Genomic DNA, 27,149 nt, shown 5'->3' with positions numbered 1-27,149 from the left:
CTTAGGGACAGCCTGCTTCTGACCCCTTGGAGCAACAGATACATGGGTTCTTTGGATTGCCAGTGATAAATTCAGTCTGCAAAGCATGTGCAAACACCAAAAGTGTGAGTAATACAGCCTGACTATAAATGTGTTAAAATGTATAAAGCGACTCTGTTGAGATTTCTAGGTTTCGTGGGGAGGCACTTGGCATAACCACATGTCCGAATCTTACCCAAAGGCGTCCCAATGTGGGGGAAGAGAGGCTCAGCCCATTGACTGATCCCAGAATTCAGAAAGTATCATTCCTTACATGATGGTATCATCCCTAACATCCTCTCTCCCTTAAGCTAATTTATATTATTTTCTATCTTTTAGGTGGAGCTTGAGTGACTCTAGTCATTCATATCTTTGTTACAATTGCTGTGAAATTTTCTCACTTTGCTTTTAGAAGTATTGACTAGAAAAAAATTAAAGTGCAAGCTCAGTGAGGTATGGTTACACTTTGGAGGTGGAGGTGGGTACCCTTTGGGATGGAGGTCTGTTTTGATATTATCATGATATTATAACAGGCAAAGTTCACCAAAAGGACAGCATTTTGTCAAAACCATGACAGGCTGTTAGCTCGGGGGAGTAAATGTGCAGCTTATCAGTTCCAGTGTGCACAAGAACAATCAAGTTCCCATCTTATCACAGAGCCTGTCCACAGTGTCTCCACTCCACCCCACCCTCCGTACAGTTTCTCTCAGAGTCATCACTCCAAGTTCCCCCGGTGTGGCCAACATCTAAGGTTGGAGGCCTAGGGAACTTCTGCAGAGCGCAGCTACAATCCACCCTGGAAGCTTCTTCAATGCTGTACCTTTTCTGTAAAATATGAATATAAGCTTAATTTCCAAGACACCTCAGGCAATTATTCAATAAGAGGGGAGGTGGTGAACTGCTTTGTAGTGCTGTTAAAAGGGTTAAACCACAGCAGTCTTTTTGGTGCCCAGCATAGGGCACAAAGGTTGAGATGACAGTGCTGAGTAGTGTGTGCAGTTTTCCGTGCCACAGTATAAGAAAGATATAAAACTGTTAGAAAGTGTCCAAAGGAGGGCAAAAAACATGGTAAAGGGTCTTGAGGGGAAGACATATTAGGAGTGGCTGAGGTCCCTGGGTTTGTTCAGCCCAGAGCGGAGCAGGCTGAGGGGAGGCCTCATGGCGGCCTGCAGCTCCCTCACGAGGGGAGCAGAGGGGCAGGCGCTGAGCTCTGCTCTCTGGGGACAGCGACAGGACCCAAGGGGACGCCATGGAGCTGGGACAGGGGAGGGTCAGGCTGGGTGTGAGGGAAAGGTTCCGCACCCAGAGGGTGGTCGGGCACTGGGACAGGCTCCCCAGGGCAGTGGGCAGAGCACCAAGCTGCCAGAGATCAAGAAGTGTTTGGACAGTGCTCTCAGACACATGGTCTGTTTTTTTAATTTATTATTTTATTTTTGGTGGTCCTTTGGGTACCAGGAGTTGGACTCGATAATCCCTGTGGGTCCTTTCCAGTTTGCATTTCCTACCATTCAGCCCCCCCCTCAGCGCCCCCCCCCAGCGCCCGCCCCCCTCAGCGCCCCTCAGCCCGCCCCCAGCGCCGGCGCGGGCACGCGCCCCGCCGCACGTAGGCACGGCCCCGAGGGCAGACCGTAGGCGGCCGGCGGGGCGGGGCCTCCCCGCCAGCAGCCAATCAGAGGCGCGAGGCGCGGTTCCCGCGCGGCAGGGGGCGGGGCTCTACCTCAGCCCGCCCGCGCTGCCGCTGTGAGGCGAGCCCTGAGGGGATTCCTGAGGGGAAGGGGGACAATGCAGGGTTGTGTTCTCCTACAGCGCTATTATTTCGCTTTGAAATCTTACGAGGTTTAAAATAAGTTTAGAGCTCCTCGTTCCCTCACAGACTAAGCCCTGCTTTTTCTGGTTAAATTGGTGACTTACAGCATACCAGATTGAGATGGTTATGATGTTGGATGGTTGGCACACCCTTAAGCCAGTCATAACTAAAGTGGCTGTTAAGCGGTCTCCTACTCTGCAGCATTAATTCACAGTCAGTGCAAGTGATAATCGTAATCCTGTGGCTTAGTATTTAGCTGATGCATAGTTATATTGCTACAGAGAAGTCTTAGTAAACAATACATGTTAGTACCCAAAGCTGCACTTCTACTCCCTGTCCTCCTGCTGTTAGTATTAAGGTACAAATCTGTCCCTCCCTTCAAGTTCATTCCCTCTCACTTCACCCTCCCACACCAAGTCTTTTGGACTTGATGGAGGGTCCAGCAGGTTGTCTGGAGGTTTCCTCAGCATCCCCAAGGTTTTGATACACTGGTCTGCTTTCCCACTGTCTCTAGGCATCCATTTTCCTTCCACCAGAAGATTCCCCTCTGCTTCCTCTTACATCTGATTTTATGCCTTATTCCTTGTTTGTGTTGTGTATGTTTTTTTTTTCCTTTTCCTGAAACCAGCCTTTTGCCTTCCCTGCACTTCTTTTCACTGTCCTGACTGCTTTCAAGTAAGCAGCCACCCCTTAATTACTTTTCCTCATTGCTCCCAATTCTGTTACATCCATACCCAAATTTGCTATTTCTGACACTGTTATTGAGGCAATTTTAGCCTAATACCATATCTACTGGCAACCTTGCATCCCAGGTCTCCCTTATGGCCTTACAATTCATGTTTGTTATGTTTCGTTTACATCATTCACTTTTTGGATAGACTTATCTTACTTTAGCCTTAATTCTGCTACCTAATTTTAATTTAGAACACGTACTCTTACCTAACAAACACCTGAGTACTCACAGCATATCTGCATCTTTGTGTAGTTTTCATCTGACTCCTGGCTGCCATCAGAAGCATTGTTTAATCTAGAGCCCTGCTGTTCCATCAGGACCTCTTGCTCACAGCTAGCCCATATGATTAGCACTTGTAAAACTGACGGAGAGAAAAACAGCCCCCTCATATTTACAGGAATCAGCGAAAAGTTAGCAATTTAGATAGGTGAACTACATTCTTTTAATTAAAATCCACAAAAATTTCATAGAATCATTTCAGTTCTCGTAATTATTGGCTAGGGGAGAGAATCTTTATTGCTGACGTTCACTTGAAGGGTTGTAAGGTTTTCTGTGAAATGCACACACAGCAAGAGGTATAGCTTAAAAGAAAAAAAAAAAAAGCCCAGCTTCTTTGGATTAAAATCAAGTGTCTTTGGAAGTGTCAAGGAAGCTATTCTTGTTGAACCTTAATTCCAACATTCTCTTTCAACACTTTGGTATAAGAACTTTTTAACCCATCTTCTATATTTGTTTTAGACAATTGAAGTGCTGAAAGCATCACAAAACAAGAAAGATGTTCACAGCTTTAAAGTATCACTCAACAGACTATTTATATGAGGTACAGTTTTACTATTTCTCTTAATATTTTGAAAGAAAAAGAGCAGTAATCAAAGAAAAGATTTAATAAACATTAAAAATGTAGAGAACTAACTTCTTAGAAATTGTGTTTTAGTGAGGTTGTTTTACTGCATTGTTACTGGAATAACAGTGAAGTGATTACAGTTTTTTAATAGAAAGTTAAAGTACAGTTTTGCCAAAACTGAAAAGAATCAATTTTTTGATTGTCTGTTGCACTTATAGTTGTGTTTCCTAGCCAGTTTCCTGCTCGGATCTTTCTTTGGAGCACACACTGTGCTTTTAATGAATGAAATTAAATTAATTACCTTTTGGGGAGCTAATCCAGTTTTTCAGCTACTTTAATATGCATTAGGGTAATGCTACAAAACACTGTTTCCTTCTGATGGTAGGGAAGAGTATTTCTTTGTAATGTTTTAGATTAAATCTAAATTTCATGGAAAGCAGATGTTTTTGACATATGCAATGAATCTTTTGGCTATAAAAACATTGATCTGTAATGACATACAAGCATTATGAAGTGCTGTTTTCCTTCCTGTCTACATCCATGCGGTGTTACCAAGTGCTTATCAATTGGTGCAATGTCTTACCTAATTGAGTTTTTACTTATTTATGTTTTCAGAGAAAAGATATTTAAAGATTAACATTAAATTAAACATTTTAAACATTATTTAATTTAAATTAAACATAAAATTAAACATTTTAAAGATGTCTCCAGCAGAGTGGTGCTTTGCCTGGAGGGGATATTTCTAGTGTGTGAGAAGAATGAGGTAGCAAGACATGATGTCTTCAGGCGTTCAGGGAGAGTGCAAGTACGTACACAAGTAGTCCTTGCACATAGCTGGAGAAATGCAACCCAGAATTGGTCCGGGATACTATTTGTGGGTAAACTGAGATCCATATTATGAAATACCTTGCCCACATCCCTTTTCACAGAGTGCAGAAACTGTTCCATATAGTACCTCTGCATGTTCTTAGTGTTTTCTTAGGATGTAGCATCTGTCTTTCAATATTTGTCTGAAAACCTTTCCGCAGTAGTTCCATTCAGTTTGATCTGAAGGTGTTTCTGTGTAACTATAAAAAGGAGGTATGTTAGCAAAACGTGTAAAGGACCATTGTGGAAAACAGAAGAATTAGATTCATGCCTTTTCTTGCCTGAATTTTGAGGAGTAAGGCAGTGCAGACAGCAGGACAAGTGAAAAGAGGTAGAAGATAAATGTTTAGTGACCTGCTGAATGGCTGCTAGCGCTTTCATACCACCAGAAAGGGTTAATGGTTGTGGTCATACTTTTTAAGGTATTAAGGATCTGACTGCGCAAGGGCTGTGATGTGTTAAAACTGCAGCTTCTTGTTCCACTCTTGTACTTAGCTTCTACCGCCCTCCTAGAGGGTACCTGATAGTTAAATGGACTTTTCAGACATCTGTTACATGAAGTGCAGTTGCCTAATGGTTCCAAGTTTAGGAAATGCTGGAATTTGATAGGAGTATCAAACTGATTGCTGCACATGTTTAGCTGAGCTGGGTGTGGAGTCCTGCTCTTAATATTCTTGTTGCACATTTTTATGAACCCCAGACGAGCTTTTTCCAACCGCCCTGTTTAAATATTTTTTTGAAGAAACAGGTAGTTTCTGGAAGGGGTCTCAGGCTGGGTGTTAGTAAAAGGTTCTCCACCGAGAGGGTGGTCAGGCACTGGGACAGGCTCCCCAGGGCAGTGGTCACAGCACCGAGCTGCTGGAGCTGAATAAGCCTTTGGACAGTGCTGTCAGATGTAAGGTCTGGTTTTCGGGTGGTCCTGTTTGAGGCCTGGGTTTGGACTCAAGGATCCTTGTGTTTCTCTCCCAACTCGGGATATTCTGTGATTTTCAGTCATTACAGACACAAGGGTTAGATTCCTCATGCTGCTGAGTTTTGTAGGTGTAATTACAAAGTAATTTAGCAGTTCAGCATTCTCTTGTGTCTTAAACTGACAGTATAGGCAAGCTGAATGGAACTATAAAAATGCACATAGTGTCTTTTGGTAAAACAGAAATTTACAGGGAACTTTACATTAAGAAATATGAATAAATACACATTGATTAAATTATATATCCGTTAATGCTGTCTTTTAAAAGCACTTTTGTATATTTAAGACAGGCAAGAAAAGCTAAGTAGTAGCAGAATCCATAAAGGGAACTAATTCAGGTTAACCTTTACACTCAGAACATTCATTTAACATATTCTGTAAAATGCACAGTTTGCATGTGACAAGGCCACCATCTGTGAAGATAGGATATATTTGTTGTACTTAACAAACATCAGTGAGTGAAAACAAACTTAATTATAGGCTGTTAAGTTAAAGTTATCCTCAGTAAAACTACACACTGGTCTTTACAATTTCTTTCTAATCCCCATCATTTTATTGCTTGCATTTACTTGTTTAGCAATTTCTACTTAAACTCCAGCAGCTGATTTTTCTATAATCTCAGAGTTCTTCGGAAGCTGTTGTGTCACAATCCTTATAGCTTGTTTTGATGAAGAGGAAGGTTATCATCAGCTCTGTTCTGTGATCTGTGGCAGGAACTTCACTAGCTGTACTTTATTGGACAACAAAGGCAGTTTTAGCAGTAACTTCAATACAGATTATTCAAGATGGTGTATGGCCACTGGCATGTAGCATGTAGGTCCAATTGTCTGGTTCTGTTTTCTTCATTCAGAATTAGTAGAGGAGGTCCCTATATTAACATCACCTTTTGCCTTAAGCAAAAGGGAATACACTGGATGAATATGGTTTTCATTGAATTTTTACAATAGCCTTCTAAAGAAAAGATAGTATAATGGCAGTGGGTTTTTGCCTTTTTGTTAAAATTAATTGCCATTAACAGTTCTGGGAATTGTAAGTATCCCACAGATGATTAAACTGAAAAGGAAAAAAGATTGGTAATGCTGACCTTTGACAGAAGTGACTTGAGTCTGTTCATGTTGCTTCCCAGGCCTTTTTTGTTTTGTTTTGTTTTGTTTTGTTTTTCCACTTACTCTTTAACTATGCAAAAAGGTTTCAGAAAGCGTGGCTGAGAGCACAGTTCTTCTGACTGTAATCCAAGTCAGTGAACTATCTTTAGTTTATCGTCTGAAACGTCTGACTGTACAAACTGTAACTGGCTTGGCAGCATATGCTGAAGTGGGTGGACATCTCTACGACTGAAGCAACACAGCTAAAGTCAGGCTGTGGACTTAGAAGTAGAGAGAAGCTTCTAGTCTCGCTCATGACACTCTACATGCTTCTATAGCTATTTGTCTTTTCCAGTATGCCCTTATACCCCAGAATTTCAGACAAAACTTATTCGTAAACTATATACTTAATAAATTCAACCCCCTATATAAGAATTATTTTTCTCTGCTTCCTAAACTCACTGATTTTTCTGGAACTCAGTGTTATTTATACAGTACTGCACGTGGGCATTTGTGACAAAAGAACTGTTGGGCGGTTTATTGAAGGTGGTCTAGAATGAAAAGTCACTGAAATTGCCATGTTGACCATTTAATTCTAGAATTCAGCTAATTACTGCCAAGTTCCCCTGTTATTTTTAATGAAGATAAAATGATTTGTCTAAGCCTTTTTTTACTTGATAATGGCACATGAAAACTGAGAGGCTTTAGAATACTTGAGCACTTACAACAGCAATAGTAGGAGTCACTGTAAATTGGTGCTAGTCAGCTTACACACATGTGCCTGTTCAGGAGGCCAATACAAGTGTGATGATAAGCACCCGTCACTGCACCAGATAAGTTTAGGTAAGTGTAGCTAAACTTATGCCAAGTTTTGCATGTGCAGAAGTGTAGATTAAAAGTTAAATATCAGGTCTGGTAAATGTTAGTATCTTCTCTTAGTTTGGACTGTATGTCAGTTTTACCAAAAAAAAATAGAACTTAAATATAAAATATTATGTTTTAGTAGTAAACACTTGGATACAGTGGGACTAAAGAGCAAGTGCACGAAAAGAAGAATAGAAGTATGTTTCATAATCTTACTGCACGCCTTCTTTTTGTGCAGAGCATGGCAAGGCAGAAGTTTTCCATCTGTAGATTATCACTTTGCTTTCCTCCCTGTTTGCAACAACATGAAAAGAGTCATCTGACTGGACTCTTTGCTGATGATAAGTATAGGAAGCCATGGACTAGAGGTATGTTATACAATTTTTAGTTTAAATTCTCTGTGGATTAGAAAAAATCTTGTGTTTGGGCATAATATGCTGAAGTCTGGTAGGAGGAAAATATACTTCCAGACGTATCAGTATACCAGGTCACATAACATTTGAAGGTAGCATTCGTTAGTTGTCTAAGTAGGAACAGATGGGTATTGGATATTTATTTGTGTACGGTACCATAAATGAGGGTGATGTTTGTTTAGTTTGTGGAAATATCTGTAAAGCTGCTGAATTAATCAAATACAGTATAGCATGTCATGGGACAGGCTGCTATGGAAGAAAAATATTGCTTGTAGATAAGTAACTAAAATCTGATTGACTGGGAGAGGCTTGAAAGATGATGTTGAAATTTCAAGATACGGGAAAAGGTGGGGATTTCCAAGCACAGAGGGGGAAAGATTTATGATTATAGACTTAAGTACTTGCATCTTTCTGGCTTATTTTCATTTACTGTTGCTAATGAAAAATATTGTTTCTTCTGTGCATAGGAGCTATAGTTTAGCCATTCCAATCTATATGTATAGATAAAAAAATAATATTTTGTGTGATTTTTTTCTCTGTTTATGTCTCAGTTACATCAACACAGAACACAATTGCTATTTCAGTGTTGGATCAATGGAAGAAAAGTTTATCTGTGGAGGATTTCCTGGAAAAGTCAGTAACCTTAACTTGCAAAGATATATGACTCCTTTGATATCATTCAGGGGCTTTGTGAATCATAAGCTAATGAGGATAATAGAATATGGAAATGTTTTCTAATGGTAGCAAGTGAATAGTGCACTGAAGCTCTGTTAGCAGACAGCTTAAAGATATCTTTTTCGCTAAAAGCAGTACTATATTTTTATGGAGTTCTGTGCTTCCTTATCTCATTTTTATAATTGCTTTGTAACCTATTTCTGACATTGAAGAAAGTCCCTGAAGTCTACGCATGACCATGAAAGTAAACCACAAGGCCATTTTCCACACCCCTGCTTGAAGAAGGCAGGTATCTCATAAATGGAGATGGAGCTATCCAAAGAACACTATTTATAGACTTTTGAAAAGAAGCAAAAAGCAACAGAAAAAAATCCAGCTTATATCATACCAATAAGAGATAGAAGATAGAATAGAAATAGAGTTCATTTTAAAAACAGGTTTCCAACGTGGCATGTACAGCATACATGAGACGTGAAAGAAGATAATTTTTCTGTGAAACCAGTACATTGTGTATAGTTCTGCTCTCAAATGTTTTTCAATATGAAAGAAATAGAGAAATTACACTAGCGATTTTACAGGCCAATCTACAATCTATGTTATCTTCAAGTCTGTAGAAAAATAAAGAAAGAAAAAAAAAGGTGTGAAGAAAAGTTGTGGTTACATAATTAAGCAATCATATATACAGACAAAATGCTAGCACCAGGCTTGCCAGTACCAGTGTCATTTTCTGTGATTTCACTATGTTACAGTCTTCAATTGTATTGCTACATACTATTTTTATTTTATTTTTTGTACGTAAACCTCTGCTTATTCACAGTACAGAAATGATCATGTTCACAGAATGTATCAGGGCTGTACATCGGTTTATGTGGTTGTCTATGCAATTCTGCCCCTGTTGCAGCAATGGAGAGGTGCTTTTTGTAGATGTGGTACTATCTGAAGAGGAAGTTCATAGTTTTTTAAAACAATAGTTACTACAAGAGAAGAAAACTAGAATAAAGAGCACATACATGGGAGGTTTTCTGGGAAAAAAAAATATCTTTACCCTTAATTTAAAAGGGCAGTTAACTGCCTTAGTGTTTATCTGTATAATCCTTCAATCATTTGTTAATGATCATAAAAGACTGGATATTTTCCCAATAATGTAATTTCTCATGTAATTCATGGAGCTTGGTTAAAGAAATCAAATGCTGCCTAGGGAACTGATTCTATTTTTGCTGTTGCCAAAAACTCTGTGTGATTTTGGGCAAGGCACTCGAACCAGGAAGTCTGTAGTTACCCATTGAATGTGCTTCTCTTACTTTCTTGCAGACCTAAAGAAGATGATGGGTGCTCGTAAGATGGTTGGAGAGTACTAGTGCTTGAACAATGTAAAAATGCCAAATAGCTTCCAAGACTAGGGAGTTTAATATCTTAAATTGACAGCAAGTATGAGTGTCTTGGTCCTGTTCTAGAGAATTGAGCTTTTATTGCCATTTTTGTGGGAATCTTGTAAATATTAATTACTTTCTGTTTTTCTTACAATGCTGTTAGAAATATCCAAAATAGCATAACTGTATTAATTTGGATTTTGTTAAAGGGCCTACAGCCATATGCTGAATAGCGAAGATAATAGCATTGAACAATTTTCATTATTCAGTCAGCCACTTCAGAAATGTTAGCACCATCAGTCAGAGTCATTTATTGTTCAATCAATTCATATGGATAATGGAGCATTAACAGGGGCATATTTTAAATAGCAATCACAAATATTTTATCCAAATGTATAATTAGCATAGAACAACGACTTTCTGTTGTCAAATAATTTTGCTATTTGTTTGGTAATCTTTTTTCTCCCTGACAAAGAGCAGTAATACTGAAATTGGCGTGAAAAGCGACAGGAAAACGAAATGGTTTTGTTTCTTCATTTATCCCGTATTTCACCTCCTGCAGTTTCTACTATGCTTGCAATTTCTGCATGATGTGTGAAACATGAATATACTTTTAACGCATCAGATTTTTGGTCATAAGTGTTATGACATCAATAGGTTTGATGATTTATTTTTCAAACATTACCCTTTGTTCAATTCCACGCTGAGGGTAAATTTAAAGGGCTTTTTCTTGTGGAAGTTTTAAAACTAATTTGAGAGTAGAGAGGTTGAACTTTGGATTTATATTTCAGTAGTGGTAATAACTTGTAATTTCCAATCTTTCTCACCAAATACAGTGACTATCAAAATTCTTAGAGTATCTTTCTGAGTGCCATCGATTCACTTGGGAAGCAGGGAAGTTATGAAAGTGTTCTTACAGCAGCTCAAGTATCAGATTTTTTTTTCTTCTTTTTAGGAAACCTATCATTTCTCTGGAGTTCCATAGTAATAACGAATTGATAGAAGTTATTCCAAGTTCAAATCCCTTCTCTCAGACTGACACAGAAGAACTTTATTTACTCAAGGAGAATATCTGTACGGAAGAATCAACTCAAGACAAATATTTGAAGGTTGACTGTGCCTCTGAACTTAAAGAACAATGGCAAGGTAAAGTGTTTAATTCGCTGTCTTATAACTGTTTACAGAGTAAGCCTGTTAACTTCTAAAAGTTTTTTGTGTGTTTTGCATTTTGTTCATTTGAAGAGATCATTTGAGTGATCACATTCTTTGCCATTTAATAGAGATTTATTTGCTGGAGAAGCAGGGCTTAACAGTTCAAGATAGATACAAGCCAAAAGAAGTTTCAGGCCGATCAAGCATATGGCTAAAGTAGTACCAAAAGCATCACAACAAACAGATCCTGTTAGGCATTGGTCAAAATGCTAACAATCCTTTGTACTTCAATAAAATTATATTCGTGAGGCATGTTCTTTTGCCATAGCAAGAAGAGAAAGAAGTAAGCAGTTTCTGCTTTATTGCTTGGATGAAGGTATTTCAAACTGGATAGTGTTCCTTAGTGTTTTTGACTATTTTTTGGTTGGTAGTGCCCAAATAGATACACTATGAACTATCCGGGTTTATTTTACATAGTTTGTCCACCACTAATTAGATTTGTTTAGGAAAAGAAGGTAACTTAATCAATTACTAAGGCCTTTGCTCCACAGTGGCACAGAGGATGCAAGTGGTTCTTAATGCAATATTGTACAAGATAACATTTACTTTGAACACAGTGTCAATAATGAATCTGTATTGCAGTTAATAATTGAAACTAATCTTAGTTCATCTCATTAAGCAATTACCTGATTTTTTTTTCAGAGCTAGGTGGTATCTTACAAAATATTTTAATAATTAATAAAGCTGCCTATATTATGTGTTTACAAAGAGAATAAAAAGAATTCAGATGCTTTCCCATGTCTTAGCTCTTGCTTTTTAGAAACAACCTCAAGAGAGCTAAATTTCCATGGACTGAAAGAAAAAAATAATAAAATTCATAAGACTTTTTTTTCTTTGAAGTTACAGATAATTATTGTGTTTAAGAAAAAGTAGGCAAAATAAAGAGAGTAGATTTTCCTTTTATAGGAGAACATCAAGCTATTCGCTATTCTGTTGACAGGTTTATTAAATTAACAGATCAATAATAATCTATCAGTGTAACCACTGCATTACCGCAACCCATTTTTCTAACTTACTGTTGCATTAAAGAAGGAAATAGTAGCAAAAGGCTCATCTTTGTGGGAAATGTTTATTCTAACATTTTCTAAAGCCATGATTTTGAAAGGTTTCAAAGCTATTTTGGGTCACTGAGAACCTGTTAGTTAATGCTAACTAGTCTGCTGACAGCATAAAACTAGCTAATTATCAGTAAAGGCATGAAGTTATATACAGTGAATACCAAAACATAGGAATTTACTGATAGGTAAAAGTTATTAGAAGTGGAATATTATGAGTGATGTGACATACCTTTTTGACAACGTGTAATGAAAAAAGAGGATAATATCAAATTAAGAAAGAACATGATACAGAATTTGAAATGATAATTTAAAATATGTATTTCCAAGAGATAGTATTTTAATTCAAAATATCTTGTTTTATTAGTGCAAGGTGGTATTTTTTTCTAACAGCCTGTGCATATTAAAGTGTTTCATAGTTATTCCTGTTAATGTTTAATTCAAAATAAATTGAGGTCCATAATTTCATCTTTCTTGAAATCATAATCATTTATATTTTTGTCTGTTTCTTTTTTCAAGAAATTTATCATTGTTGCAGAACTAGAGAATCCACGTTTACATTTAGGTGTCTATGAAGAGACTGCTTCATTACTGCGTTTTGGAATATATGAACCTGTCCAAAATTTCTCTGAATTAAGTTACTCAGCCAAAACCTACCTTAAAAATTCCTTTATAATATTTGATAGTGAAACAAGAGAATGAAAAGAATGTAGCTTTTCTTTTTAACAGGTGTTACATAAAACAAAAGAAAAAAAAAGCTAAAGAAAACCAAAGCTTATCAGGTGAACCAATGGAAATCTAGACTGGGTTCCATATAAAACTTAAAAATCCTAAAATATTTAAACTGAGAAATAGTTATTGTTTTGCTAGTATTTATAGCATTTGGACAGCTGCTTCACAGTTCTGTTTATTCTGATCATTGTAATTATTTTTATACTGTTTGACAATGTATTTTTTCTTTTTTTTTTCTTCAGATTTATATGTTGGAGATGAACTTATTTTTGTTGATAATCTTGAAAACTGTCATAAAAAACTTCCACATTCATCTGCACTTCTGGACAGACTAAAATTTTTTTTAGTGAGAGATCCTCTTTTAGATTCTGAAGGACAGAATTTAAGAGAAGAGAACATTTTTAGGTATCTACAAATTATATAATATTAAACATAACTAATAGCTTGTGAGTTAGCAGTTTAACACCTCATATGCTTTTTAACTAATTTAACAATTGAAGACTTCAGCTTTTCTTCTTTCATAGGAAAAAATGAATAGGATAGCATTTATGTGTACTATTTAAGAAAAGTGAATAAATGAAATAGTCATTTTTATATTCTGCAAGTATTAAATATGCTCAGGATTTTAGTTTTGGAATGCTGAAAAAATGTCTGTCTTTAGGAGGCCTGGTACTCACTGACTGATTTCCTGTCAGTAAAATGGCACTAAATTTACTTGGGCCAGGATTTTATACATGCTTCTATGTTCCTTTTTCTCCTCATCTCTGTTGTGCAGTCAGTAAATCCATTCTTTTAGCCCACTGTTCTTCAGGGTCAAATATTAATTATTTTTCTGTCTTTCCTTATTTTCATATTGTCAGTTTGATTGAATTTAATTGAATGGTGTCTTACATCAGGGATTTGAACAAATGGATCATCAAAATATATGTTATATTCAGAATGTACCCAGTATTTTGTAATACATTAATCTGTGTATAGATATTCATAAAATCTGGCTAAATTTTCTGCTGATTTACATCATGTCTGGATGACTTGTATAACTTTCTTTGCAGTTGACAGGGTTGCATGATTCACAAGCAAGGCAAAACAGAATTCAAATGACTTAACTGTACCTACATAATAATAGAACAAGGAGGACTGTGATTATTTTCCTGTTTTTTTTTTCAAACATGAGCTTTGATCTTCCAATGAGTTCTGATCATAAGACTATGTGCACATGTAGAGTTTTGTAAATGTCATAGAATCATATAGGTTGGAAAAGACCTCTAAGATCATCTAGTCTAACCTTTATATATATATCCTACAAAGAGAGCATGATTCAAATTCCACAATAACTTTTAAGAAATACCAATCAATGTGAGAAAAAATGCTAGTGTGAACCTTGACAGAAATAGATGTGATCTGCTGATGCGCAGCCAGCAAAGCCAGCAGACTTCTTATGGTGGGAGCCTAAATCACCTAGCAGAGCACACAGGGAGATGCATATACACAAAGGGATACAATTAGACAAACTTCTATTGAATATAAAGTCTTAGATTTCAGTCTTAGATTTGAAGTAATCACTTGCTTTGTTTTCTGATCTTCTAAAGGGAACTCTTGACTTTTCCAAATGAAATGGAGATGCAGGAGAGTAAAAAAGAATTGCAGGCAATTAAAGAGACCTTCTGTACAATAACTTTAAAAGATAAAGAGGTATCATGATGTTGTTTCTTGCCAATTATTGTGTTAGTGGTCAGCTTGTGTGTTCATCTGCAAGTCATTTCACTAATTTTTTTTTCATACTTTCTAAATATTTGAACCTTACCTATTTCTGAGATTAGAAAAACACTAGTATTATTTGTATATTTTTAACTTTTGAATACCATTGTTAAGAATCTCCACTCTAATCATCTGTTTCTACTGGAACCTGATGTCTTGATAGTTTTATGTAGGCAATGCTACACTAAGAATAAAAAGGAACCAGAATAGAATGCCACAATATGCCCATAGAAAATGGTAAGTTCTAATATGTGTTTTGGGATTCGGCTTCTTTTTTTCAAAAAAAAAAGTTTTTTTCTCCATTTTACAACATTCTATCAAAATAATCTTTCAATTAAATAAATGAGGATTTTACTTGATTTGTAACTGTAAGTTTAGATCTACTCTTCTTATTCCACTGGCTCATTCTGAAATTCTGTATGCTATCATTCTTCTGTATATTGAGCAAAGCTTTGTGTATGCTGTATACATGTCATATGACTTCCTTCCTGAAAGCTCTTAGATCAGGCTAGAATTAATTTAATTTAATTAACTATTTCAAGATTTTTAAAAAGTTTAGACTGTGCAATAATATCAAAAGAAACTTAAAATTTACTTAGCATTTTATGGTGATTAATATTTTTCAGTATTTCATGTTGCCTGTTGAGTTAGAATTCTGCAAAAACAGCAACAGCAGATCAGATTCCATTAAGACTCCATCGTATTTGGAACTGAAAGAGCTGTTAAATGTAGCTCCAGAAACTATGGCTGATGAAGACATGTGTGAAGAGGTGATCAAAGAGGGTGAGCGCTGGTTTTCTTATATGCTTGACCCAATTTTCCTATTGTTTTCACAAATTTAACACAATATAGCTCTTTTACCATCAGTTCACTTAGAATTTATTTATTAATTTATTTTAATTTATTTATTAGAGTGTATCAGATGAGAATTTTGATACATGAAATCATGAACTGTGCTATATGCATATTTCAAAGTATTAGAAATGTCTCCTCAAATAGCCAAGGGGAAATGACCTATTTGCCCTTAGGTTCAGTCATCGGTTACGTGGCAATCCTGGAAATAAATGTAACATGAGCCATGATATCTCCTCCATTATTATGGTAATTTAGTGTTAAGTTTTATTATCTGTAACTAAATTTGATTTCAGAGACATCCCCAAGAGATTATATGTAGTATGTTCATTCCATATACATTCTTTGTATTACGTAGTAATTGCATGTGCAAAAGCAGATTTCTGGAAAAAAAAAAGGGTTAAATATGCCCATGGCCAACAGAAATATTCTAAATAGCAGTAGTAACTTCTCCAAAGGAATTTAATAAAAGTTACCAAATTCTTTTACACTGCAGATAAGTACAACTTTAAAGACAGTTATTAGCCTGGATTGATGCCTGTGGAAGTATTCTGGATAGCTAAGAGAGGACAGTGCCTGATACTTTTAATTTTGATTAAAAAAAAAAAAGTTTGCATTGTTTTTGGCAAACAAGTGAGGAAAACTACTTCTTTGTTGGGGCAAAAAGTTAAGAGTAATCTTAACTTAAAGAGTAAAGCTTAAAAAATTACTTGTATATTTAACATGGACAGTTCCATGTTCATTCCTCTGATACATACAGTACATCACAACATATATGCCATGTTTATAGTACCAAGCTGAATGACACAGCCTCCACTACAGAGATCTGAGGATGTTGTACATAACTGTCGGTCTATTCTTTTTTATTCTGTTTTAGTGCTCTTTAGTTGCAAGAGAACCTACATACAAAGACACTTAGTAAACTACATTGATGCTACCTACTTGTTCCAGACATCACATCACTGTGGTCATAAGAATGTTGAGTAGCTCAGATGCTGACTACCCTACCCTGCAATTTTTTTTGTCACCTTTAAGGGACAAGACTGGGCACTGCTCTGATCAGTCACAACATTTGGTGTTACTAAGCATAACTTTAATTTTTCATAATGATAAATTTTGAAGATCCACTAAGTATTTTTTTTAATTGCTTTGACAGTAAAAAGAAATAAATTGTTTATTTATGGCACCTTTTAAAATCTATTTTCAGATCTTAAAGCAGAAATTTCAAACAAAATTGAAGTTTCCAAATACTGTCCCATACCAGGAGAGCTTTGCTCCAGTAACAGCACAAGTATGTTGGAATCCTGTGAGTCAGGTAGGAAGACCTACACCCGGTGCTGATACTTAAAATAATTTTTTAAGCGATTGTCCGCATATTCTGTTCTTCACACTTCGTATCAGCTCAAAGTGTCTGTGTTAGGGTGGTTTTGTCTTGAGCTTTTGCGTTGTTCCACCTAAACAAAGTTGTATCTAGTTTCCATCTGGAGACTTTTTCCTAGCAGGATTAACTTTAATCTGAACCTATTCAGCTAACTGCCTGCTCTTTACTTCTAATGCTTCCGATATGCAGGAGGAGCTTAAGCGCAGAAGGTTTGAGCAGCTTGGGACTCGCCTGTATAGAGAAGTAACAAGTTGGCATGGGCATGTCTAGGATCTTGTCCATTCTTTCAGTGTAGATGAGTGCTCAAACCATCTTGAACTGTTTTTACAATAACGTAAGAGCATTAATCTTTGTTTCCAGTTTGCTGGCTTAGCTCCGCTATTGGATCAGGCAAGATTCAGTCACCGGGGCACAAGCAGCTTCTATATCTGTAGGTTAGAGACCTGCAAAACTGGATGTGCATTGCTAAGACTCTTTTCTAATGGAAGTTAATGCAGGCATCACGTGTCAAATTTCAACAAAGATACCTTGCAGTCTTCTCCTCCTTCTTAATTTTGATATTTATGAGTTACCAGAAGTGTCATATCTTTGCCTGGACTCAGAGAATAAACAATAATAAAATAATGGCATTTTTGATAAACCTTTCATTGTTTACCTACCTTTCCTGCTAGCTATGGAGTTTGTTTATTGACAAAGGAGCTGAGGCACAAGAGAAATCACTCAGTCTTTTTTGTTTTTAAGAGGGGAATGGCACCTTTAGTGCAGGCAGAGTTTAGCTGATGTAGTAGGTCAGAACAGTCCAGTCTCAAAGGCAAAATAACTAGATGCAAATAAAAATGAGCAGTATTTCTAAAAGAGAAATGATTGTTCTTTTTAGTTGTGGAAGGAATTTTTCCATCCTGAGATCAGCTCTTGTTCTGTTCAAATAAAAATGCTAAATTTTTCTCACCACAAAAATTAAAATTAAATTAAATTAAATTAAAATAAAATAAAATGGGAAACTGCAGCTGAAGTTCACTAAGCATCTTTTGTTTCTAAGTAAATGGGAAAGAAATTACATTGATTGGAAGTCTGTTTCTTTCTTTTGTAACAGCTGTAGTTTCTTTTGTTTTTGATGTGTAGTATATATTATTTGGCTTACTAACACTGTCTTGTATCCTTCCTGCCATACAATCTGCTTGTTAAGTTGGCAAGGAGCAGCTGTAAGCAGCTGGGCAGGTAGCTAATTCACAGCCTGCTGTGTGCCAGTTGGCCGAACAATGTGCATATGGTCATTGCAGCTGCTTACTGCCTGTTGGAATGAGTAAGGAATTTGTTACAAGTGTGTTTTTTTTTTTCCCTATGGGAGCACTAATTTACTTCAATTTTTTCTGGCTGTTAGTTTTCCCAGAACATAGAGGAAATGTTTATTTGTGACCTTTACTTTGTGGTCAAACATAACTAGCAATATTATTAGAAGAATGCCAGAGAGGCAATCATGTAAATATATAAATACCAAGGCAATCGTGTAAACTCCCAATTTTTATGGAATGACAGCAAAAATCCACCAATTCACGATTTCCATATTAGATTTTAATCAAAAGATACAATCCATTAAAATATCCACATTTAATATGATTAGCAGTAAAAGGGTTAATGAAAGTGACTTGCGGATACTTGTAACGTGCCAGATAATACTGTGTTTTAAAAATGGTGTTGTGATTCATTTCAGTGGTCACACCTATAAATTACAATGAGGACTAATTCTACATGAAAGAGTAATTGCATCTTCAAAACCTTGAACTGTTTCTAAATGTCCTGGGTCTATTCAGCTGCATGTGCGCTGTTACAGCCACCACAAGGCTGTCTGAAGTATCTCTACCATCTAAGTAGCTTAGTGGGAACTAGCTAAGGATGCCAACAATGGTCATTGCTTAATACAAAACCTTATCTGCAATACCTGGTGATTTAATCATAAAAATCGTCTTACATGGGAAGAGTAAGTAGTCAGAATTACATCACAGAAGGAGTAAAGAAATGAAATCTACATATTATTATCCCCAAACTGTCAGGAAATTAGATGTGAAATATGTCAGTTTGTTTTTTATTGCTGAAGTAGTGAATTGTCCCATTAAAATATTTTGGATTGTAATGCAGTCTTTGCTAGTGTAAAATTTCTGAGTATGTGTGTTTCATTCACATGTAGCTTTGTGAACTGTACTAGATTTTTGTTTGTTTTGGGTGGGGCTTTATGCATTTTCTAGCTACACATGTTTCATATCTGCAAGATGAAATGGAAATACCTTTAACTCCTCTGTGCAGACAACAAAGATCACAGGTGAACTGTATGTGTGTAGGACTTCAAGAAGAACCTATTACTCTTTCTGGTAACAGGTAATGAAAACTTTGTAGTGATAAATCTTGTCATAGATCCTCTAAATCATACATCCTCAAAATCAGTGCAAAAATAGCTTTAGTCTATTTGTGAGTTGGTAGTCATGTGCTTTGAGACAGCTGCTTATATTTTCTGTTTTGTCTTTAAGAGTAAACAGAGCAAAGGATCCATATATTATGTCCAAAGAAGGGCAACAAAGCTGGTGAAAGGTCTAGAGAACAAGCCTTAGGAGGAGCAGCTGAGGGAGCTGGGGTTTTTTGGCCTGGAGAAGAGAAGGCTCAGGGAAGACCTCATTGTACTTTACTACTGCCTTAAAGGAGGTTGTAGTGAGGTGGGGGATTGGACTCTTCCCCCAAGCATCAAGCAATAAGATGAGGGGAAATGGCCTCAAGTTGCACCAGGGGAGGTTCAGGTTGGATATGAGTAGAAATTTCCTTACTGAAAGGGTTGTGCAGCATTGGAACAGGCTGCCCGGGGAAGTGCTTGAGTCACCATCTGTGGAGGTCTTCAAGAAATGTGTAGATGTGGAGCTTAGCAGCAGGGTTTAGTGGTAGACTTGTCAGTGCTAGGTTAAAGGTTGGGCTAGATGATCTTTGAGGTCTTTTCCAACCTGAATGAGTCTATGACTCTCTATTTGTGGCCTTTTCTAGAGAGCTTGAAAGAGGAAACCACAGTTTCTGTTGTAGACATCTTTCTCCTGGGATACTTAATAGCCTGAAAATCCAATCTCATTTTTGGAATAGGCAACAGTTTATATTTAGCAAGTATGTGTGGGTGTTGATATGTATATTTATACAAATAGTAAGTATATATGTTTATTAAGTATCACCTATGTAAATCTCCAGAAGAGATTCTAGAGGAAGTAAGAAAGTATTGTCTTTGTTCTGGGGATACCCCCCAACAAAGGAATTTCATGCTGACATAGATTCAGGGTTGCTTCATCCTTTCCTTCTCATCTCATTTGCAAGACTAGCATTTTTTTTTAATCTCACTGCCTCTCTTGCATACACAGGAAGTATTTAAGTACTTTTCTGGGGAGGGAATCACAGTCTAGAGAGAATTCTTGTTCAGTGCCACTTAGTTCATGAAGCAGTCTTGATGGTTCTCTCACTCCCTCCTCCTTAGAGTGGTGTTGCATTAAGTGACCTTGTATATGCACAAGAAAAAAATACAGTGAATGAGTGGATGAATGAATGAACATGAAATTTGGAGAGAAGGTGGATCTTTAAAAACTTTTCTATAAATCAAATAGTTTCAGAACTCAACAGATAATGCTGTTAAACTAAACCCTCAAGTCTTGTTTTATGTTCTTAGCATTTTTATTACAGAGTCCTCTAGGGAATACTTAGAATGCCTGGTATGGCAATCAGAGAAATACTGGGACAATGTGAGCTCTCTTTTGCTTGTCGGTAAGGACATACTGAATTTCTAATTGATGTTGAAGAGTTCCACGTATGTATGGAGAAAATACAGTGAAAAAGATAATGTTACCTTACAGAGCACATCTTTTGAGCCTCTGGAGTTTACCCTGTTAATGTAACTCTGTTTTGGTTTATTTGATTTTTTTAATCTTTTTTTAGAACATGTAAAAAATTACATAGAATTACATGTGGCAACATAAAAGTTAGTATTTTATCTTCTATGGAGATAATTTGAATGAAGTAGGAGTTTTATTTCATTATAAAAATGAAATATTTAAATAATAGAATATAAATAATAATAAAGTAATGAAATATTTAAATAATAAAATAAATGGAATATTTTTATATAAATTTTAAAAGCTATTAATTATATTTAATGAAGGTAGTAATTTAATATAGTAATAAAATTTGTTGAAGTAACTCTTTTCTTAGTGCTGTTTTTCCTTAAATAATGTTTCAAAATGTGTATCAAGCAATAGAAGAATACTGTTAATGTAAAATAATGTTATAATTTGACCAGAGTAGAGTTCGCGTTAGGGGTCAAAACACACATAACCAAAATAAGCTGCAGGTGATTTCTGACAGCATCAGATTACTCGTTACCACTGCTCTTTCATTTCTTTTACTTTTATTTATTTTGCAAGTCTCAGGATTGAGCAAAAACCTGTTATGTTGTCCAGTTCATTTATACATTCATGTTTGGTTGACAGTTATTTACAGTGGGCTCATTAGTATTTAATCTCATTATTTTTTCCTGTTAAGGATTATTTTACATCTTTGTAAGCATGTAAGGCAGGTAAATTCACATATAATTGGGTCATCTGTAACTTTAGTGATGTAGCTACACATTAATAGAGCTGAACAAATTTACACCCCCCCGAACATTTAAAAAGCACACTTGCTCTTACAGTTCTAGCTACTTTGCTTTTAAGCCTATCAATGGATACTGTGTTGCAAATTAAAATATAAGCAAGGGGTATGTGTAGTAGGTCATGAGTTCCTGGGATTTTTCTTTTCCGAAGTGACATTCTGTTTTCATGTTTCTAGATTATTAATATTACTTGTTGATTTCTGCTTTTGTAGAGCATCAGACCTTTAAACTTGCATATCAGCATCATTCGCTCGCGGAACTGAAGAAAGTGCTATCAATTGATATAGAAGCACCGATGCTTATCTCACTAGAGGAGGACTGGTGGATTCATATGGGATTAAGTCCAGCCTGTGTTGATACGTTGGAGCAATTAAATATGGATTCCAGTAATACAAACAGTTTACTTCCTACAGAAGTAGAAACATTCACACAATTTAAATCATATCAACTAGAAAGTAAGTATCTTCCTTAAAAAAAGAAAATGGTAAAAAGGCAAAGATAGGTACTTTAACAGAGAATCACTCAGGGACAGTTACATACCTCCATCACGGAAGGAAATGGAAGATTTCTTGTTCTAAAGAACAAAATATTTTGCACTATGAAGCAGAAAAATGACTATAGTATAGATGTACTTGCACAAACTCTCAGTAACAAGTTTTTAACTACACAGTTATTTTTTCTAATAATGTGCAAATGAAAAGTAGCCTTTACCAGCAATAGTACTTTTTAATAAAATAGTTTAATACAGGAGAATTTCTTTGGAAATAGTAATTTTGGACTGGATTATTTTGGTAAAGCAGACATATAATCCTTTCTGCACAAGGTCAGTGGGAGGGTATGTTACAGTGAAAATTCTTTTTTGTGATGTTATTCAGAAAACTTTTTTTAGTCTGACTATGGCTTCAAACATGCTGCTGATAAATATTAGAATTTCTAACAGAGCATACTTAGATGCATACTTAGAATCAAACAGAAAATGCAAAAAGTTATTTAGAATTATGTATATAACCGTGGCCTGACTTCAGGGCTGTCAGTGTGGTTGTAGAACACCAAGGAATGCTAGAAACATGACATGTTGTGATACAAATAGGCACAACTCATGAAAAAATGTTGTCACTTAACTTCTTTTTAGATATTGGGAAGTATTTAGTTACTGTGTTTAACGTAGATGTGCTGCAGCAATGCAAAAATTACAGTTCTAGTGAAGCACTTCTTTCAGAAGGTAGTAATTGCCTGCTTTATTTCTTGTTTTCCTCTTATAAAGAAATCTGTTAAGCTTTTGATCTTTTTTCCTAATCAAATGTGTTGCGTCCCACTTAGAAATCTAACACCAAGAAGCACCATGCAAATGATGATAACTTAATAAGACAGTAGCACGGCCTTCTGTTTCTCAGCATTATACCTTTTGAGTAAAGATTAATCAGTACAGATTTCCTAAAATCAGATTCTAACAATCTGGGAATGCAGAGGGATAAAATACAAAAATGCTTTCTCTATAATTAAACCAAAACAGTTTACATCAACCAGGAGGAAGAAAAAAACATTCTGTATTACAGTGGAGAAATCAAATCTTATTTCTTAGGATGGCTTGAAGAGAAGAATTCCATGACGAATCAGGAGCTGTTTTCTGCCAAAAGACATCAGTTGTACCAAGTAACTAATGGGACCCTGCCTATAAATGCTGCATCTTCTGTCAAAATTGACAGTTCAACTGCCTTTGTAGAAGAGTTTGATGGAAGAAGCGTACAAAAGAGTAAGGTAGAAGAGAAGATTTATTTCTTAAACCAAGGAAAGAAGACACCCAAATCACTTGATTCAGTCAGCCCTAAAGATGTGTCTTTTAAAGGAGACAACTCTTCCGAGGCTCAGAAGCCTGCATCATTCACACCTGCTACAAAATGGGACAATGATGATTCTGATCTGAGCAACTTTATCATGCTGAGATCTAAACACACAGTCACCCAAAGAGAGGAAGAGAATGACATAGATAGTCCTGAAAAAGGTATGTGAACCAATTTATTGTGCCATTATTCCAGGTTTAGTTTTGCTTTCTAATACCAGTTACAGTAGATGCTGGTAGCTCACATTGGTAACATTTTTAAGATCTTTAATGTAGTTAAATTTTCATCTAAGGTTATTGAGTTTATTATTCTTTACATATCTTTGGGTTGGTTTTGTTATGTTTGCTTGTTTTTTAATAAAATATATATGACTTTAATCCTATTCTGACAAGTAACTTTAAATGGTACTTACTCCAGAAGATCTGAACACCAGGAAGCACTTCTTTACTGTGTGGGTGATGGAGCACTGGCAGAGGTTGCCCAGAGGGGTGGTGGAGTCTCCTCCTTGGAGATCTTCAAAAGCTGCCTGGACATGGGCCTGGGCAGCCTGCTTTGGATGTCCCTGCTTGAGCAGGGGTTGGACCAGGTGACCTCCAGAGGTACCTTCCAACCGCAGCCCTTCTGTGGTTCTGTTTCGTCTGTATGTCCTGAATCAGATCTCCTGGCCTCTGTGGATAAATCATTAGAATTAGCATAGCCTAGACAATAAACAAGAGTTAAAGTTCTGCTCTCAAAACAGCTGTTGGAGCCAGTTACCTTGATGCAAATCCCAGAAAACAATGAGGCAGATCAGAAGTTAGGGAAAACAGACAGTTATTGACAGCCCTGTTCTCTCTGATAATAGCGCTTATGAGACAAGCTCAGGCTAAAGGGTGAGCATTGCAGGAATGGAATATAGGAGAGAGGGAAAAGAAGTAGAAGGAAGTCCTTGTGAGTTTCTTTTGTTGTTGTTCTTGTTTTGTTTTAAGGTACATTGGGAGACAGTGACATATTTCCAAGCTCACTTTTCATTATAAAACTGTATTAAAAAAAGAATATTTTTCATTGTTTGGACCTGTATAGTGGAGTCCTGACAACAACTTTTATCTGTGTTTCAGTTATATGTCCCAACATTTTAAAAAAAATAATTGGTAAATAAAACCTTTAAGCGATAATTCCTATAGAAGCAAATCCGTACATTTACTTAACCACCAGCTTATATAATCTTATGGAGCAAATTATTTCTCGGTCAAATTCATCGGTAGCTGTTTCTGGTAGACGTGCAAAAACCCATTTTCACGTCATCAGAAAGGAACAATCCCACCTTTAAGAGTTCTAGAGCAGGATATCTAACAGGAGACTTCTGCTACCATCTAGTGAACTCTGACTAGAACTACATCTCCTAAGAAGATAAATGCAAAAGTTTTGAAAAGATAACTGTCTATGTTACGCTTTCAAGCAGGGAGCAATAAGCCTGCGGAGGTTTAAGTTAAATGCCATGAAGAAACATATAAGTTTACAGGTAGACCACAGTATAGTAGATCTGTAATGTCTGATAAAACAAGAACATGTTAAAATATATAATCTTAGCACATTGATATAGAAAACATGTAAATTATTGTACTCTTTCTGTGCAGATTAATGTCTTACTAAAGGTCATTCTAAATTTAGCTGAAGATAAGAAATGCTAGCACTGATCGTAGGGCTGTTTCTCTTTTAGTTTTCTTGGTTAGCTTATTTATTAAAGATGCCACTGTGTATAGTACTTAAGTTAGAAAATACACAAGAGGAAAGTAGTAGAATAAATTTATTGATCCAATTTTGAGCCCTGTATTGCTTTTCAAAACCAGAAAACTTTTTAAACTTAACTAGAGAAGTAGGTTTTTTAATCTTTACTTTTTATCTCTATATGATCAGTTTGCTTTTTGAGGAAACTGAAATTCTTAACTAAAAATAATCAGCAATATTTAGGAGACACCTATCCAGCCAGAATCCCTTTCAGAAGTAAAGAGATAGAGCTGTCAAAGGCAGTTTTGTGTGCAGAAGTACATGTAGCTCATGTATTAGTATTTATCAGGAACAAAGGAAGGTGACTTTAAAATGATAACTTGCAATAGATTGCTGTAAGATACGGGGAAAAGTTGTTTTCAATAAGCAGTTTTTATTTCGTTTTTCTTCTGCCATTTGCAGCTTCCATGTTCTTTCTGGGTCACTTACGTTATCTAACCCTTTCTACTCACACTCACTCTGTTACCTAAGGTTTTCTACACAGGCCGAGGTATTTTTTGTTGTTGGAGCTCCTTATGGTCAGCAGCTTCTTTGCTCTCATGCATGTTTTTTCTCCATACAAATTTATACGAGCTTTGCTATAGAATTATATTATTACAGAACCATAATAAAAGCTCCTGATTTTTCCCAACACTGTATTTCTTCCCTAAGGAAAAGGAACCTGATAGAACCTGACTTCTTGGGAAGTGCAGGCTGACAGTGCCACATCTCACTCTGTCTCAAAGCTTTGTCCGTAGTATACGAGTCCGTGGAAAGAAAAAAGATGTTTGAGAAAAGAAAAAGTTGTATGTGTCATACACACTACTTAATCTGAAAATTTATTTATATGTAGAATCACTTACAAAAAGTTTTCTTCATCACTGAGATGGTCGTGTGATATTCATATCTACATCTTTTCTGTGGTTTGATGATTTAGTGCTGCAACCCAAAGAACAGCACTTGCCTGATCACAAAGAGGACAGTTCTGTGTGTGAGCCTGTAACAGCAGAGAAAGAAGAGAATGAGAGCAGCAGCACAGTCAAAATTCAAGCATCAGGTGTAGTATTTTGGGATATGCTTTATTTTATATAGCATTGCAATATAATATCTCACACTGAATAGTGCCACTCAGACAAACTTGAAAATTCTTAGGCTTATTATCTCCTGATTGTGCCTGAGAGCATTCCGAATAGATGGATATTTATGTGGACACAGGTGTGAGAGCACGCAGTGGAATTCTGTCGTATGACTTAGGCAAATCTCACGCAAACCGAAACATACAAGTTATGAGTTATGTCAGATATAAGTCAGCTGACATGAAATTTCTTCATGCTAATCAGTACTCTCAAACTACAAATCTGCATTTTTCTTCTGACAGGGTAAGTGAGAGAGAACTGAAGGCAGAATGGATTAGCAATACTTTTGTAGGAGATGTCTGTAGCAAAAGTACAGTCTAACAAAGTAACTGTGCTGCTTTAACGCAGTAGCAATCCACCATAGGCTTAGGGTTTATCTGATAAATTATTGAGCCTTACTCAGTGAACTCATACTGTTGTACTTTTCAAGACACTAATCAAAGAACACGCACTGAGAACAATTTCTTCATACAGTAGAAATGGTGGGAAAGAACTACCATTTGTCTGGAAGTGTATATAGATACGTATATATATTATATAGATTATATAGATATATTATATTTTTATAAATATTATAAGGATATTTACCCTTATATATCTAAGATTATAGATATATTTAGATAAAGATATTTTTCCAAGATATTTTACAGGCTGAAAGCAAACACATCCTAAGCATACCCAACCCCATCTGAGATGGGTTTATGAAGTATCAGGTGTTAGCTTTAAGCTTATTTTTAATGCTTTTTTTTTTTGTATATAACTTTGGAACAAGATTTCTTTAATATACTCAGAAAAAAAATCTCTTCAACAGTTAAAAAAATATATATATCATTTTGCAGCCTTGGACTGAACGTCTTGTTACAGTCCTTGAAATGCAGTGTGTATTAAACCATGGTTCAATAAGGCCAAGTGCAAGGTGGTGCATGGATTGAGAGCAGCCCTGCAGAGAAGGACTTGGGGATACTGGTGGGTGAAAAATAAGACATGAGCTGGAAATGTGTGCTTGCAGCCCAGAAGGCCATCCATGTCCCGGGCCGCATCAAAAGAAACGTGGCCAGCAGGGCAAGGGAGTTGATTGTCCCCCTCTACTCCACCTTTGTGAGACCCCGTTTGGAGCACCACAT

At 36.3% G+C, this 27,149-nt stretch overlaps 1 protein-coding gene across 1 annotated transcript in view; it reads left to right on the top strand.

The window, feature by feature from the left end:
- Positions 1-27,149, top strand: part of SHOC1 (shortage in chiasmata 1) — a 57,451-nt gene that overhangs the window by 7,595 nt on the left and 22,707 nt on the right. The window contains 13 exon segments of the mRNA XM_050716546.1: positions 3,316-3,378; positions 7,427-7,556; positions 8,153-8,234; positions 10,602-10,792; positions 12,888-13,050; positions 14,235-14,337; positions 15,030-15,186; positions 16,463-16,570; positions 18,880-19,009; positions 20,325-20,419; positions 21,515-21,757; positions 22,885-23,304; positions 25,827-25,946. Coding sequence (XP_050572503.1) covers positions 3,316-3,378; positions 7,427-7,556; positions 8,153-8,234; positions 10,602-10,792; positions 12,888-13,050; positions 14,235-14,337; positions 15,030-15,186; positions 16,463-16,570; positions 18,880-19,009; positions 20,325-20,419; positions 21,515-21,757; positions 22,885-23,304; positions 25,827-25,946 — 2,005 coding nt within the window.

This window comes from Cygnus atratus, chromosome Z, assembly GCF_013377495.2.
Source record: "Cygnus atratus isolate AKBS03 ecotype Queensland, Australia chromosome Z, CAtr_DNAZoo_HiC_assembly, whole genome shotgun sequence".
NCBI classification, from domain to species: Eukaryota; Metazoa; Chordata; class Aves; order Anseriformes; family Anatidae; genus Cygnus; species Cygnus atratus.
The sequence above is the reverse complement of the archived record's forward strand: the minus strand, read 5'-3'. Positions and strand labels throughout refer to the sequence as shown.